This window comes from Numida meleagris, chromosome 2 (genome assembly GCF_002078875.1).
Source record: "Numida meleagris isolate 19003 breed g44 Domestic line chromosome 2, NumMel1.0, whole genome shotgun sequence".
Taxonomy (NCBI): domain Eukaryota; kingdom Metazoa; phylum Chordata; class Aves; order Galliformes; family Numididae; genus Numida; species Numida meleagris.
In genome coordinates this window covers 87,218,967-87,236,271 of record NC_034410.1, presented here as the reverse complement: position 1 = coordinate 87,236,271, position 17,305 = coordinate 87,218,967, and the positions used below count along the sequence as shown (strand labels likewise).

Here is a 17,305-nt window from a genome sequence, read left to right as displayed (position 1 = left end):
TGAGGTGACTGAGCACATTTAAAGCCCTGTTAAGGAGCAGTGATTGCATGCTGTGGTCAGTGCGCAGGAAAAGCTGCCACTGTGCATGCTGTTAAACTTTTTTTCTGTCCTGGAAGTGGAGTTGAGGCCATTGCTCTCTGTAGGCAAAACACTTCTGTACCTGGCTGAGGGCAATGTTTTCCAAACCAGACCTTGCCAGTTGCAGCTTCTGGTACCTGTTTCCTGTTTTGTGAAAAGACATTCTTCATGAATGGAGTTTACCCAGGTGCTCTGGCAACGTCAGCAAGAGCTGTCAGTTTAAGACCTTTCTCTGCCTCTGTTAATGAGTAGTGTGTATTGCTAGAAGATCTAAGGGATCTCCTTTGGATAAAACCCAGGAGGCACCATGGGCCTTTGGAGCTCCACTGCCAACAGCAGGGGTGTAACAGGAAGGCTTGCTGAATGCAGCTAGGCCTCTGCAGCTCCAGCCCTGCCATTCAAGGAACAGGAAGTGGCGAAAGAATAGGGAACAGCTGCTGGAGGTGAAAAAGATGGAGAAAAAAAACAATGGTCTTGCTCCTTTCTAGAACTATGCTGCCATTTTTTCATCCTTTGCCATGTGTGCAGCTTTACAGGTTTCTCTTGCTTTCTGTTCCTTCCAGGCTTCCTGAAGTCCGCCCTCCCTGAGCTGCCAGTGGCTTAAAGACAGGTTGGGGTCAGTGTAGTAGTGATCATAGGACTTGGATTCTTTTGCGTGCTTCTGCTGAGGGGCTGCTGTTTTTGCCAGAGTCCACCAATGAGTCCAATTCCAGCATGCTGGAGTTCGGACACCCTATCCTGCTAATGCTGAGCCCTGTGTCTCTTTGAACATTTTCAGGTGCTGTACACAAGTCTTCCTGTGGTCCATGTGTATGCTGTCAGCATGACAGCACTACAGGACTCAAAGAAGCAACAAGGCAATGTGTACTACTCCTGTCCCGTCTACAAAAAGCCTCGGAGAACAGATCTGACGTACATTTTCTCCTTGTACCTGAAAACAGCACAGAATCCTGATCACTGGACTTTACGGGGGGTGGCACTGCTTTGCAGTTCAAAATGAGGACCAACATATTGCTCTTAAAAATAACCGCCGAGGAAATAAGTCTGCAGCCAGTAGGAATCCTGTTGTTATTTTCAGAGTGGTGTGGGAATTAGCAAGTGAGGTATAGAGATTGCATTAATCATACATAGATCAGTTTACTCTCTTCACAGTGAATACACCTAAGTGTATTTAACCTGGGAATGTCAGAGGGAAACAGGTACAGCAACTGCTGTAAAGCAAGAATACATTCAGCTAGTTTGCTTATACAGAAAATGCTGGGGAAAAAGTGCTTATGATAGTGATAACTGCTCTAACATTTATGGTGGTTCTTTTGTAGATGCTGTCTCTTCTTCCTAGTATAAGTCTTCACAATATATGATGATTCTTTTTAAAATCAACTTTGTAGTTAAGAACTTATCATGCATAGCATTATTAAAGCCGTAATGATGAGTGAGTTAAACTCATAATAAAACTTCATCCTTTTCTGCACATACATGAATGCATTTGATTTTTGCATTTGTAAACTTGTTGAGTGATTGTACGGATGGGTGCTGCTATTTCCTTGAATAGTCCCTTGTATATGGAAACGGTAATAGGATTTGTAGCACCAAGTGAGTTTATCTTTGCACAAGTTACGGCTTTTGCACGTTAGCTCATTGCCAACCCTATGTCCCATTAGAAGGAAGATGTGCACACACCCAATTGTTAGTGAGAAGTTGTTCTGAAACCCTTCTCAGAGTAAGCATGCCTGAACACCACTTTGGCCCTACTAGTATTTGCTCAGTTTGTGTTATTTCCTTGAATCCTGCACCTCAAACCTCTCAACTGCATTTTATGCTGTGTTTTGCATAAGGTAGAAGATACAGAAGCCATTTCTGGGAGTAGATTCACCTGAAAATGTTGATGTTATTTTGTGTATTGTCACTGCTGTGGTTTGCCCTATGATTGAAGGGTGATTGCTACTTCTCTTTTAATAGACAGCTATTGGCCGAAAATGTGTTTGGCTGTTTTCACTAGCATAAATTCAAAGCAAAAGAAATTGCTGTTGGACGTTCTGAAAGAAAGACTTGCACTGAGTGCTTCATTACTCGCTTTTTTCTTCTCTTTGTAAGCACTTGCAATCTTCTCGTTCTTTTCAGCCACCATCTAAGAAGGTAGTTCAGCTTCCCCCACACCCAGTTTCACTCTGCTGTTAGCAGCCACAGGGCTCTTTCCATGAGGAGGTTTGATATTTGCAGTCCTACCCATCACTAAGCAGAAAGGGCCAGGTTTCTTCTTGGAAAACCAAGCAGTTGGAGCAGGATTACTTCAGAACTTGCTTCACATGGGGTGCAGGTGGGAGGATCTTACCCCGTGACACCACCTGTTCCAAATATCTGCTCCAGGCCTCCTGCAGCATGGCTGCATGTCAGCATGTCAGCTGATTCTGCTGAGAATTCTGCTCATGAGAAAGGTGAAGGACTGGGCCTTAAGATCTTTGCCCTGGAAATCATGAAGAAGGTAAGTGATTCCAATGGGGAATGGCTGTGCTGTGGCATAGAAATTGAAGATTTAATCTGTAGAGTTCTCCTCACTTCCTATCTCTTTGAGGGGTTACGGGGTTAAGTTAATTTTAACCTCTTGGTGCATGCAAAATTCAAGTCAGTGACACTGATAAAGCTTAAAACGAAGAGCATACATTGAGTTACTTTGCACACCTGAAGTACTCACTCCTTGTTACGAAAACAATTCATCCTTAGAACAACTCTAAATTAGAAGTACTCATTAAAAAATATGTATTTGGTTGAGCTTATATGTTGTGCTCCATGGAAACTGCATCACTTCCTTTCTTTGTCAAGTAGATTAAAAAACTAAACCGTGTAAAGAAAATCTATAGGCACATGGTTCTAGCACATGGTGTCTTGAAGTAGAGGAAAAAACACAAAGTGACAGCTTCTTTGAACTTTGATCCTTTCACTTCAGCAACTAATGCCTGTTTTGTCAGCTCAGGAAGACCTCAAATCTCACAGAGCAGAAGGCAGGTGATGTCACAGGGGAACCGGACCAATGGTATGGGGTTCCACTGCAGGCAGGGACAGTTCTGTACCCAACAGGAAGAAGACCACAGCCACCTGGTTCCAGAAAATTCTGTAAACTCGTTAAAAAACACCACCTTCAATGCATCCCATAATTCAAACCTGTCTTTTCCTTTCTGCTTGTGCTTGCCATGCAGTGGAGATGCACCACTGACTGTTGAAAGAGATATATATTCCTCCGCCTGTCTCCCTCCCTCATCCCATTCTGTCCCTCCATGCGGTGGCATTACTCCTTTCAATCTGACAGCTCAGTTTGCTTTGAAATGCCATTGACGTGGCATAACACTGAACTTTCCCAATCAGCATTTCTTAGTTATTATTGCTAAAGCTCTTTCACTTCAAACATGATGTACTCTGGACTAATGAAAGAAATGGAAGGCAGAAGAGTTGAAATCAAACTAATTATATTTAAATTCTAGATTGACAACAGGGAGTCCTCAAACAATGTATACAGATAATCAAGTTACGTTCTGCTGTTAAAATGAATCTGAGATATTAAACACATTGATACAGCTTTTGGCACTATCGTACAGGTTTCGCACAGACAATAACGCCTGACGTTGCTGCAGGTAAGCGCTTTGAAGGCAATGCCATTTCAGAATGAAGAGAGCAATACAGTCCAGCAACTCATGTCCGCATAGTGGCCATGTTTACAAACATATCTGATTTCAGGGCACTGAGGGCTGCAAATAAACAGCATTCCATACTCCAAAGGGTGTCCATCTCATAATCCCTGAGGATGTGGCTGTCCATAGTGGTGGTGGTGGTGGGAAACAAAGAGCTGGGTTATAGACTGGCCCTTTAGTTCAGCAGCTTTGTAGAATAGATTTTAATTGCAGTGAAGCTCAGAAAAACCACACAGTCATGGAAAACAAAACAATTCCCTTGTCTTGTCAGCTACATTCACGAACCCTATTATCCTCTGGATAGAGTAACAATTCTTAAAAAGATCTTGAGGGAACAAACACAAACTCTAGTTTTTATTTCCATTTATCCAGAACACACGCATTGATTTTATTCCTCTTTTACTTTTTCACACCCTTGCCTTTCTTGCAATCACGTCTTTCCATAACATGAATATAACTCATTCTCTTTTCCTCCTGCTATGCCACATTTAACGTCCTCTGCTTTATTACTCTTATTCCATAAGTGCAGGAAAAGCCTTGCTTAAGCCCATGAATCCTTCCTCTTCCAGAACTCTGGAAGTAACCTTTAAACATTTCAGGATCTTCTCTTTTCCACTGAGAAGAAATGCAGCTTACACAAAAACCTATTATTCCTCCTACGTTTTGTCCCACCCTGGATAAGGCAGGAATTTCCTCCTGCTGTTGCAGTGAGGGCCCTAAAATGAAAAGGTTTGTACTGCTGAATGGACATTTTTCGTAGCTCTTCCTTCTGCTAATATGATGTAATAGCTTTGTTACCATTTTCTGAGTCGAAGAATTGGTATGAGATTATGGAAGACATTTTTATACTGCTGTACACAAAACTAAAGAGAGTAATTAGGCTGTTAAAAGAATGCTAATTCAATCTTGGAAACAGAGCAGATTTCCATCTCCTTTGCCATGCTGCATAGGTTCTGTACGGGTTAATGCTGGCTGCTGGCACTGTCTGGGGGCAGCCCCTGTGTTCAGCTGGCGTTGCTTCGTTCCTGTCAGGACAACAACACTGTGCAAATGATAGAACAACACCAATACACATTTCATGATAGAACAAAAATTCACACATTTTTCTAAAACTGAGAGCGTACAGCCTGTGTTCTCTCTCGTTCCTGAGGACAGCATGGGGTGTTTGTTCATCAATTCCTTACACTGATTGCTTCAAGTCTAGCAAGGGGACATCATCACCTCCACCTCCTCCTTCTTTTCCTTCCTGCTTAAGCACCACTTCTGGGATTGTCATCACTCCTCTTTCAGCTGTCTGGGCAGCACCTCTTGGTGCGCTGTTCTTGTCCTTCTTTACCTTTGTGATCACTTCTGTGTAGGAGATCTCCTCGGTGAAGGGCTCAGTGGCCGTGAGCTCAGTGGCTATGTGCACACCGGCCTCCTGGCTCCCCTCCTGGCCCTCAGCTACCGTTCGCTCTTTGTTTTTTTTGTGGATCTTGAACGTCTCCTTAGTCGGGGCTGCCTGTGAGATGGTTTTCTTGATCCTTATCCCAGATTGTTTCAGTCTCTCTCCCGACTGCCTGATCCTCTCCCTCCTCTCAGGGGTCACGATTCTAGTTTGAAGCCTATTTACCTTCTTGCCAAAGTTTTGCCTCGTCTTTTGGATATTTTCCCTTGAAAATGCCTTTTTGATATCATCTATGCGCCTCATGCCCGATTTCTTGAACTGGGCTGCTTTGCTCTCTTCAATATAATATTCTTCATCAGAAGACAGATCATCAGGTGGGAGGAAATCATCCTCGAAAGTTTCACCAGCTGTATGCTCTTTGATAACGGAGAGAGATGAAGGACACTCAGTTTCCTCCTGTGAACGAAAGCACAGAGTCATCTTCCAGCAAGTCTGTTTTAAAAGGGTTGTGAGTGAAGCATTCTGTTTGTTGGCTTGCAGTGAATTACTGCTAACCAAAATACAACCTTGTAACAAAATAAGGTAGGGTCATACCATCTCATGTAATCTTGCAGAACACAAATGGCAGAAGAAGCCTTTGGCAAATTCTGTAAAAACACCACACCTGATCAAAGCTTTCTTTTCGGAGTAGCTCTATCTGAAAGTAATGAATGCATGGCCTCAAGTTTACTAGTCCCTAATGGTTTTCAGAGCAGATGTGTCCAGTTCATAGAATCACAGAATCATTCAGGTTGGAAAGGACCACTAAGCTCATCTAGTCCAACCATCAGCCCATCCTCACTCTGCCCACTGACCATGTCCTCAGTGCCACACTGACACAGTTCCTGAACACCTCCAGGGACGGTGATACCACCACCTCCCTGGGCAGCCTGTGCCAGTGCAGCACCGCTCTTTATGAGAAGAAGCTGTCCCTTGTAACCACCCTGAACCTCCCCTGATGCAACTTGAGGCCATTCCCTCTAGTCCTATTGCTATTGCCTGGGAGAAGAGGCTGACCCCACCTCACTGTCACCTCCTTTCAGGTCACTGTTGAGATCGATAAGGTCTCCCCTGAGCCTCCTCTTTACCAGACTGAACAATCCCAGTTCCCTCAGCTGCACCTCATAAGACCTGTGCTCCAGAAGGTTCACAGTTTCATTGCTCTTTTTCATGGTTTTTGAAGCTGATATGCCTCTCTTATTTCTCACCAATAACAGTAAATATCCTGTAGACAAAACAGGTGCTTGTGCCAGCTGTACCCTCCTGAAGAGAGGGTTTACTACCATGAAGACAACTGCACATTCTTGACAAATTAGAACTCAGTGAACATTTCTGATGCTGCCCAGAAAGGAAAGGACCCTAACATATTAGTTTTTGTGTGCTAGCTACACAAGAGGTAAAAGTCAGTAAGGGAACTAAATGTTATTCAGTAAACCCAGTTCCACCCAGTTCTCTCAGGACATGCACCATGAGCTTGTCTTGTTCTATCTGGGAACACACATAAGAGTAACTAACAGCAAGCACCTCTGGTTTCTGTGGTTGGTTTGGCGGCCCAGAGGAGTAAGCAGTAATATGATAGCTGCCTGCTTGGAAGTGATGACTGTCTGTGATACCTTAGCCCTGGGAATTGATGTAGCCCCTCCAGAGGAAGACCGGTAGAAGCTTAAAGCTCAAAGATGTGCATACAAATTTCCAAAAGCTGTAACCAAACAATTTACCAAGAATTGCTGAAGAATTAAAGATGTGGAAAAAAAAATAACTTGTGGAATGAAAGGATCCAATAACCCAGTTTATCTGAACAGGAGAATCTCTCAGGAAGACAGACACGCTGCCCCCCTGATATGAAGCCTGCTGTCTGCACGGACTTCAGAGATGTGTGGCTCAGTGTCAGTGTCACTTCTGCCTACTGGTGCTGAGGGATACAGAGTGGAAAGTCCACAACTTTCTGGAGGCTCATGAGACAGACGTGGCCTCTCCTTCCCTACCTGCTCTGTCCATGTCTGCGCATGTCCTCCGCTCCCAGGAGGCACAGCGCTTCAGGTGCAGATGTACAACACCTACCTATAGCTTCTGCAAGCTGTTTCCCATTTGCAGTAACCATTTCAGCTGCTTTCTGAGGCCTGCCAGTGTCAGCTCTATCCTTGCTATTATTATCTTAATTCAGAAAGTAGGAGAGTGATCAGGAGTTGTGAGCCCACAAGGAATGGGTCACTCTTGCTGTATACTCTACTGAGAACTTTCTGCCCAAAAAGGTAATCGTCATTTTTCACAGTGACTCGTTACTAGAAAGTCATGTTTAATGTTATCGTACAAGCTAATAGCACTACATAAAATAAAATACATTAAACTCTTTGGCAGATAGCTTTGGCTTCATTAAAAACCCTCCAGTAAAATAGTTGTTAACGCTTACAAAAATTAGGGACAAATTGTGTTGCATTGATTACAGTGGAATGTTATTCAACTCATCCGTCAAAATCAGCAGGAACAAAACTACAATACTTGGCTAATAATCATCTGCATTAGCATGTGCAAATTAACATTAATTACATAAAGACTTCTATATATAAACATAATCCCTTCTTTTCTGAAAATGAACTAAAACACAGCTGGAGAACAGTTCCTCAAAGTTTCTAAATTATAGCTCACTCCTTCAGCTTAAATGGTAACAAAAATATTTCCATAATGACTGTTTGGAAATTTCAGTACGTAAAGAAATAAATACAATACAGTGAATGGGGAACACTGTACTTATGAAGGACACTTGTTAAAAAGAGAGGACAGAGAGAAGGTATTTTGTCTGTGGTAGCTGGGCTGTGTCTTCCTCCAGAAGAAGAGTGAATGTATCTGTACTTTTTGCCAGCTGTTTCCCAGAGCTCTGCAGCACTCAGCCTTGCAGTCTGCTAGCTGAGGAAGAGTGCTTTAACTTTCATAGGCGGATGTTGGAATTAAGACTTCTGAACAGTAACATCTGAGATAAGGCCCTGTTAACTGGACACAGCAGCTGGAGCAGCTGAGTAGCATTTCGCATATGCTGCAGATGCTGAGAGTGAGCTTTGCCAAGGCTCTGATGTTCTCTTTTCCCTTGGTTTATGCACACATCTTGCAGAACCAGGAAGACTGTAAATTAGATTGAGCTGGTATCTCCTCTCAAGATTTCTGGATAGAAGATGTTAGCAAAGTGGAAAGTATTAGTGAAACGGCAATGTATCTTAATGAGGTTTCATTATAAAAACACAGTGATTTGCTGTGGGAGAACTTTCTCCTTGCCTCTTCCCTCTCTCCTGCCCTATCCCTCAAGCACTAAGCATACTCTATACCCCGTACCAGTGGGGAAGGGAGAAGCCAGGAGCTTCAATTCACAACTAGAAGTTTTTTGAAGGGCTGCAGTACAAGTCCTTCTTACAGGGCTTTTGCCGTGCATGCTTTTCATCATCCACCAGAAAAAATAAAGGGATATAAGGGCATTAAAATGGATGTGGCCAGTTCAGGTGCTTTACTCCCCTTCTCCTTTCTTGTTTGTTTGTTACACTTATCCTGGGTTTCAAAGAGATATTTCAAAGCCAAAACTGAGTTTCTAGAGTGGGTAAGAAGGAAAGAAAGGACATTGTCTTATATGCTACAAACTCCATACAATAGTTTTACGCACTCTTTTTAAAGAGCCTCAAAGTATAATTCTAACAGTTATAAAGAGAATTGTCATCAACAGTCAACTGTTACTCAATTTCAATTATAACTTTATCAGAAACCTTTTAAATATAAGAAACAATAGCAGAGAAAAATAGAATGACCAAGTAAAGAATTATGAGACTACCCTCAATTAAACAAACAAAGCAATCACACACATGCAGAAAAACCTAAAAAGTGCAAACATGTATGTATCCGTACATATAACAATCAAGACTGAAAATCCTAAAGAACCTACAGAACTCCCAAAGAGCTCCTAATGAACCCGCTTACACCAGAAGTAGAGAAGAGAGACAGCAGAAACCCCATAAATCGCTGTCATTGTTGCATACAAGGAAGGTGATGGAAAGAGAACTGTCAACCTTGGGATGTGTGACAGGCAGTGTGCTGGCTATAGTATGGCTCCAGTACAGCTGGGATTGATGGTCACCTGGCAATAAGCAGCCAGTGCATGGAGCAGCAAAATGGTGAGAGGCCAGCCCCTGCCCGGCCTGGAGATGCTGCAGTATCTATGACAACCTGAGATGGAAATGACTGGCAGCCGATAAGCAGGAAACTGTGTCAAGAAAATGTATTAAAAAAAATCCTGGAAATTTGCATGTTAAATGAATGAGTTGTTATTCAAACCAGCAGCCAAGGTAAATTGCTAAAACATCTCCTTGTAACTGCTCTCTAAATCAATAAGAAACTGCTGATGAATAACCAATTACAAATCAATCTGTACTTTTACTCCTATTCTAACAGTTAAGAGTGAAGCTTTGAACATCTCGAGTGATCTCTTCATTTTTCCTGCAAATATGCCATTTCAAAATCTCTGCCATCAAGGCAAAAAGCTGCTCAAAGGAAGGAGAAATAGGATTATCTTAAAAGGGCATAAAAGAGATTTTATCAAGTGAAGTAGGAAGGGAATAAACACTTCAGCACGTAGGACTTTATGGCCAAGTGCTGTTGCTTATATTTAGAATTATTTTTACATAATGAAAAAGCAGCCTGACCACAATAGACAATCCCTCTCATTTCCTCTTTTGTGAAGCCTGATACGCATCCCTTTTCTTTAAATTCTGACAGAAATTCATTAATTTTGCCAAGACAGTAAAGAAACCCAGCTCATTCTCTCATTATCTGAGCGCAGCAAGCTCCAGGCTACGTGCGTGTTGTTGCCCAGTTGTACTCCAGTGTGTGAAGAAGCTCTTGGCTCCATGCCACCACACGCTGCATTAATGGACGACTTGCAGCTCCCGAGGAAAATCAAAGCTTCACACCCACTTTGCTATTATTTTATGGCTTCGGCCTAGAGAATAGTTCTGCAGGTCAGTCAGCAGGTTTGCAGTTTATCTGTACGTACCAAATCTTTGTGAGTGGAGGAGAAGGAGCGTTCACAAGAGGTGATGAGACCAACAAAATATGTTTTGTAATGTTTTCATTCATTCTTTCCTCACAACATGACTGCTCTTGCAAGATACTGCAGCGGGGCAGTGCTGTCAAGTACAGAGCAACCCAACTGTTCATCACAAGTTGCTGAACTCGTCTGCCCAAGGAACCGTGTCTCCCCACGAATTAGCCTCTGGACTCCCTTTCAACTCAATGGAGGGAACAGGTACTTATCAAGCAGAATCTGCATGGAGAAGCTGATGTCTGCAGTGGGTCAGACAGATCAGCCTCCATGAATTTCTCTCTACTCTCTCAAAGGGAGTCTACAAGCTAAGCACGCAAACGTCTGCCTTTCTGATGTCTGATACCTGGCAGAATGAATCCCATTCCAAATTCTGAAATTCCTGTTCATGGCTTCAGATATTTCTCACTTCTAGGCCTGCACTGTCTTGATCAGTGCTATTCCTGTACTAAAGGAATAATTGCAAGATCCAGCTCTCTTCAGCAGTGCTGAGAATTTCAGTCCTAACTGCCATTATCAGGGTCAACTCCATTTATTCTTAGACTTCATCAGGCATGAGGCAGATCACTGAAACAGATGTGCTCTCAGTGGTCAGATACAGCCTTATGTCCATACATCTTTCTGGGCAGCCTCTAGGACAGTGGGGAAGAGGCAAACAGGCTCATGATGCAGCTGCAATCTTCCACTGGCTTGCTGGCCAAACCCACACAAAGCCCCAAACCACAGCATCCAGTGTGAATGTGAAATGGGATATCCTGTTTCCACCACTCAGCATTAACAGGTGGAGAAAAATCAATGGCAGCCCTTAGGGGAATGACTGCCCATCCCTTGTTAGGCACCTCACATAGGAATGGGGCCAAAGGCTGTGCTTACACCTTGTCAAGGGGTATGGAGACAAATGTGCTGTAAGCACACAGTCCTGTGAAACAAGCAGCCTTTCCCATTTTAGGAACACAGAAATGGCCCAGCAGCTGCTTTGTTTGTCTTTCTTTTTTTCCCCATTCTCTTCGTTCCTTGAGAATACATCCCTAAAACTATAGTTTTCCTTTAGCTGTTTGAGCATGGTCGACTTTTTCCCCTCAAATACACAGGTAATTTATGATCTTCCTGGCTGCCCCCAGCGTTTCAGCGCTGCCTCTGCTCTGCCAGCCTGGCTGTTCGCTGCACAGCATGGGGTGGCCCAGAGCTCTGACCTGAAAGGCTGAACCCCACACTGGAAACAAAGGGCCCTTGCTACACTCTTTAACACAACGGCTGGGTTTTTCTTATCCTCTGTAATTTCAGCCAAGGCAACTACCTGTTCCAGCTGTAAAAATATTTTTATATATGCCACAAGACTTGAATAAAGGCCCTGTGTGTTGAGGCCTTGGTGTCTAAGGCCTGTGCTTGGCGAGCACAATTAGTCAACCCATGCTGTCTATTGTTCATTAAGTTTTCACACTCCGTTTTGATAGCAAGAGGTTATAGATAGAGGTTATCCCCTCTCCCTGTGGAGTCAAGCAGAAGACCAGACCCTTATGTCTCCAGCACCGAGTCCATCCCTGGTTTCTACCCATTCAATTTATAGCCACTTCACATCTTTTTGCCAGTGTTCTTTACTGTACTCCTCATCCTTGTCCCAGCACATGTATAGAATCAGAATGATTCACACTGGAAAGGACCACTAAGATCATCTAGTCCAACCATCAACCCATCCCCACCATGCCCATTAACCATGTATCTCAGTGCCACATCCACACGATTCCTGAACACCTCCAGGGATGGTGACCCCACCACGTCCCTGGGCAGCCTGTGCCACTGCCTCACCGCTCTTTCGGAGAAAAAAATTTTCCTAATATCCAACCTGAACCTCCTGTGGCACAACTTAAGGCCATTTCCTCTTGTCCTATTGCTGTTACCCTGCACAAAAGGCAGACCTCCACCTCACCACAACCTCCTTTCAGGTCATTCTAGAGAGCAGTGAGGTCTCCCCGAGCCTCCTCTTCTCCAGACTGAACAATCCCAGTTCCCTCAGTCATACAAATGACAACCAACCCTCAATCATCTTGTGAGCAATGAATACATCCTTTTCTGTCCTTCCCAAGCCATGGGGCCTACAAAGATAAACTAACAGCAAGGGCTTATGCTAAGTACTGGAGCTGATTGTGTGTCCTTCAATTACCATTGCTCAAACTCTAAAGACACTTTGCTTTCTTTTCTATTCTTTTTTCTCTGGACTGACAGCTCCTCATTTTGAGCATATTTTATTAGCGACTGCATCGTATTCTGTGCCAAGATCATTAATGAAAATAGCATACAGTTGACAATGATGTCTGAAAAGCAAACTCTCCTAGAAACCTTTCACAAACCACACTTCCCACAACACAGTCCAGTGCTATTAGTTCTTTTTCCAGATTGTCTGCTATGAGCTAAGACATCAGATACAAAACGAGGAGAAGGGATAAGCTCTGCCACATTTCTGTAACACATAAAAATAATAGCAAATGAGTTACCTAGAACAGTCTGTTCTTGGTGAGCTATTTAGACTCACGGTGCTAATGGCTCTATGCTGCAGACAGCTGCCTCAAGCCCCTCTTAAACCTGTCCTTCTTATGTCCAAATGACATCAGATGAATGGCAGCTGTTTTTTTAATCTTTTTTAAATAGAAGCATTATATTCACTACCGTTTAAGTCACTTTGGCCTCAGGTTTTTCTCAGCACAGGCATAATTGAAACTGTGTGCTGACAGAGGATGCTTTTATGTACCAGGTCCATCAGAGCCCATGTTTGCAGCCTCACCCCTTGAGCTTGATACAGCCCAACTGCATACAGAAGTGCTTCCACTTCAGATTTTCAGATTATTGTCCCTATCTCAAGTTCACCATTTTTACTGTCCAGATAATCATGTAGCAAAAGGACAGGGGCCAGGAAAACCACTTCTATTTGAATTCCTTTATGTATAATATGAGCGTTCCACACAAAGCTTCATCTGCTGGCCTCCCACCACACCTGCAGTGGGGCAATCCCCTCAGGGGATGCTGCTCCAAAGGCCAGCTGCTGTAACATGGTCTTCCTGGTGGTTACACATTCACATTCTGAGAGGAACTTGCAGAACATGAGAGAAAGCAAATGAAGCGAGTTCTTTCAAGATTAGAATTATTCAGAAATTAGCTATTTCTGAATAATTTAGTCAGAATCAATCAAATTGTGAGGTGCTCTTTGACTGCAGAGAAATGACAGCTCTCACAGCTGGTTGTTCAGAATAACCTGAGCAGAGGTGAACAGAGACCTGTGCAACCTATAATGTACTCTGCGTATCTTGCTATGCTCTGAGAGCAGCTGGCACGTCGGGGTCAAAGACATCTCTAGAAAGTCTGAAGTAACCTGGCAGTTTTAATGGTGCCATCAACCTGGTCAGGAAAGCTGCCTGCTAAGAAATCTTTTCCTCAACTGCATGGCTTTTCAAAAACAAATGCTCGCTTTCCCCTAATCATTATCCTCATGGAAGATCATTTCGTCTCTTTTTAATGTGAGGATATTTGCCAAATCTTTTCATCATGGCCGAGGTCTCTTGGGACAATCTCCTCCAGCCAGCGATCCTTTTCAACCTGCCTGCTCTTTCCATCAATGATGTGATCAAAGCCATCCACTTGAAAGAAAATCTTTAGGATTTAATTGGTGCTTCCTTTTTCCTCATATGCTGATGTTCTGGCAGAAGTTAAAACTAAAACCCACAGGAGCATTCCACTGTGGCTACACATGGGTCATTGGCTCCACCACAGTGTCCCAAATGGCTCATCAAAAAAAAGTCACTACAGATGAGCTGTCACTCACAACCACCAAGTAAACAACTCGGTTCCATCTATTTGTAAAATATAGTGAAGGGAGTGGGTGCCCTACACTGACTCACCAGCTATTAGCAGACTTCCCCTCATGGTAGCCAAGCTTCAGTCATTCAGGTCTTGGCAATCCAACAGTGTGCTTACACTGGTGTAAATCAACAGTGTGAAAATGACTACACTTGCGTGAAAGAGGATTTTAGGAGTGTGCTGGGCATTAAAACTCCATCTTACTCTTGACTACCTTGCTTTTGCAGAGCAAAACAGTTCTCCTCCTCCAGGAAGGTGTTAAATGTCAGACTCCAAAGGCAGCAGCATATAGTGCCGTGCATGAGGGAAAAGGTTTCTTCAGTACACCTTCAGAAAGGATGGAAGTTACAGAGGAAGTCATTCATGTGCTCTCTCACAGTCCTTAACCACCACAGCAACAGAAAACTAGAAAGAGAGAAATCCAAAATACTGTTTGCTTTCCTGAAAAGCTCAAATTGAGGGTTAAACATATGGAACAGGATGCAGGTCTTTCTTGTCTAGCAAAACGAGCAAAGAGTCCAGAGACTCCACTGAAGGTGATTATCACAGAAAGTATGCATCGTGAGAGCTGCCTTTGAAGTGAAAGGTCTAAAAATAGCAACAGTTGTTCTTTACAGCTATGTGTAAATCTGTTTCCACAATATTTTACTATACTTAAAGAATAAGTGACAACTCAGGTCTTTCAGAGGTAAAAATTGCATTATGTCATGAATACTGTTTTAAGGACAAACATTTTCAAAGCATCAGCTTTAATGCAATAATTATGGTAAAGGGCCATCGATGAAATGGCATTATGCCATTAACCAGGGGAGTCAGAGATATTTATTATCTGTAGATGGGAGATGATATGCAAGGAAAAAGCAGAAGTGCCTGTTTGCTATTCCATCATGATGGTACAGCTTGCAATAATTGTAATAATTGGCTGAATTCTGCCCATACTTTCTCCTGTGCAGCCACAGTAAGTAATTCAGTCAGAAAAGCTGGGAGGCACAATTTGGCTGCAGATGTTACTAGCATAACATTAAAGAAATAACATTTCCTACCTTCACCTTTTACTTTAAAAAAAAAAAAACAAAAAAAAAACCTACTATTTCTTCCCAGCACTGGAAAATAAAGTAGTTAAGAAAGCTGGATTATGCATAAGAATTTGTCAGATATATATATGCTGGTGAATATACTCAGTGAAACACATGAACCCATTCATGCAAATAATGTTATTTATGAACAAATAGTTAGAAAATCAGGGCCCAAGACAAGGCAATGGGAGCACGTTGTGTTACTCACAAGGGCTGACATTCTCAAGAGTGCCTAATGATGAATACGACTCGTTTTGAAAGAAGTTTTGGAGATTCACTGGCATGAAAGAGAAACTATGCTTCTGGCAAAAGATAAAACACTCGCACTTTCTGTTGACTTGAGGAACTGGGAAGTTTCAGCAAATGAGGGATCAGCCATTAAGGAAATGAGTTTCACAGCACCTGCTAGTAAGTGACAGATCCCATGAACTGCCTGCACTAACAGCTCTCTGTATGGGTGTTGGAAAGAGCCCGCCATTTCATGAAACTCCTTCTCAGATACTATCATTTGTAAGAACAAAGAATATCCTGGAATGAGGCTAATGAAAGAGAATGAATAATTCACTCACCAACCATGATTGGAAGAACCTTGCTGTGGGAAAGCATTGCCAAGGACAGCATGTAAAGGACTATTTGCTGCAAGGAAGACTTTGTGGGTCTGAGTTTATGCATACACTGCTGCAGACTGAGACAATGAAGAAAGTCTCCAAGCAAAAGCTTGGGTTAAAGTTAAGTTAAGCTGCAGGTTAAATACACCATATGGTTTAAAGTTAGTGTTAAAAGAAAGACACTGTACCAAGGAGCCTACAAAAAATTTGCTATTTGGACTTCTACCTAATATGGTGAAAAAAATAAGAGAGATGAATGTCAGGCATGGTTTGTATGACAAGATTTACAGGGCCTGCCTCATATTACCTTTCAGAGAGGCAACAAATAGTCCTTGCTGATCTGCAGTTAATCTTACACTACTGGCTCCGAAACCCACCAGCACTAATAATAGACTGCACGCACTGCCGCCCGTGAGCTCTGCTGAAAGGCATGGAGAAGCGGAGCTCAGTGTTAAAGAAAGCGTAAAACCATCCTCCTGCTGGACAGGCCGCACCTTTTGGTTCACTTTGTGATCCTACCCACAGCTACCAAGGAGGCGGCACAAAGAAAGCACAGCAATACATTAGGGTCATGGTTACCTGATAGATCACAACCCGGAATTTGTTTTTCCTCAGCATCTCCTCCTGCTTTGTCTGCACCTTCCGCACATTGGCGCTCTGCCTTTCCACCCGCGCACGCACTTCCTTCATGGTGGAGCTGACCTTGTGGGTTTTCTCCAACAGCTTGTTCACCGTGTAGCCAGTGTTGCCGTGAGCCTGGGCAAGCTTTAAGATGTCGATCTGTATGGTCTTGATGGCATTTTCCATCTCCCTGTGCCTCTCTTCTATTCTCTTCTGGCTCGCCTGCACGCTGTCCACGATGTTGGCCACTTTGTCCAGGACCGTCACGATGGTGTACGCCGCGTCCTGCTCTTCCTCATCCTCAGTGACGCTCGACAGGCGGTTTTGGTGGATTCTGTCAGCCTCCAGCGTGATCTCCCGGCGCTCCATTTTGCCTCTCTTTGGCAGGAGCCTTTCGTCTGAATCCCCTGCAACCACTACTGCAGGCAGCCGGCGTGACAGGCGGCCTCGGCCATGCTGAAGGGCGGGAGTGGAACGCCGCTCCCGGAGGTGGGTCAGATGCTTCTGCACACCAAATGTCCACACACGATGGCTCAGATGCTTTCAGCAACATGAAACCTCTAAAATTAGGAAGCAATGTCTGGAAAGGAGCACACGTTTAAAGGGTCACGCTTCTGTGCTGATGAAGTTATTAGCGTTAATCCAGGGAAGTTAAGTAACTTACCAACTAAGCAGGCGAGCAAACTCGCATATTTTAAACGATCTACTGTTGTTTTTGTGTTCCTGAAGTGCTTGCACTGATGGAATTCAAACAGCACTCAGGAAAATGAGCACTGGTTGTTTTTGGAGCAAAGCAAGCTTCAGCTCTTCAGCCGGCTGCAGCTGCCACGTGGGGTAACAAATAAACACACCAAACCAGAAGCAATATAGTGAAAACGCTGTATTGT

The 17,305-nt window shown here is 43.4% G+C and overlaps 2 protein-coding genes across 10 annotated transcripts in view; one reads left to right on the top strand and one right to left on the bottom strand.

Annotated features, from left to right (window-relative positions):
• Positions 1–1,555, top strand: part of LOC110393739 (dynein heavy chain 5, axonemal-like) — a 155,023-nt gene extending 153,468 nt beyond the window's left edge. For 7 of the 9 annotated variants that reach the window (XM_021386957.1, XM_021386964.1, XM_021386961.1 and 4 more), the window contains one exon: positions 857–1,553. In XM_021386957.1, the coding sequence (XP_021242632.1) occupies positions 857–1,078 (222 nt within the window). In that variant the 3' untranslated portion in view covers positions 1,079–1,553. Of the gene's footprint in view, positions 1–856 lie in introns of all 9 variants that reach the window. The other 2 variants (XM_021386966.1, XM_021386960.1) reach the window with 2 other exon arrangements.
• CAVIN4 (caveolae associated protein 4) lies at positions 3,523–17,136 on the bottom strand. The gene is made up of 2 exons (XM_021386971.1): positions 16,377–17,136; positions 3,523–5,604 (listed from the first exon to the last, which is right to left on the bottom strand). Exons 1-2 carry the CDS (start codon positions 16,785–16,787, stop codon positions 4,942–4,944), a joined length of 1,074 nt encoding a protein of 357 aa, XP_021242646.1. The 5' UTR covers positions 16,788–17,136; the 3' UTR covers positions 3,523–4,941.

Coding starts and splice junctions, on each gene's coding strand:
- CAVIN4 (XM_021386971.1), bottom strand. CDS start 16,787: ATGGAGCGCCGGGAGATCACGCTGGAGGCTGACAGAATCCACCAAAAC. Junction 5,605..16,376: donor TCCGGGTTGTGATCTATCAG/GTAACCATGACC, acceptor TTTCGTTCACAG/GAGGAAACTGAGTGTCCTTC.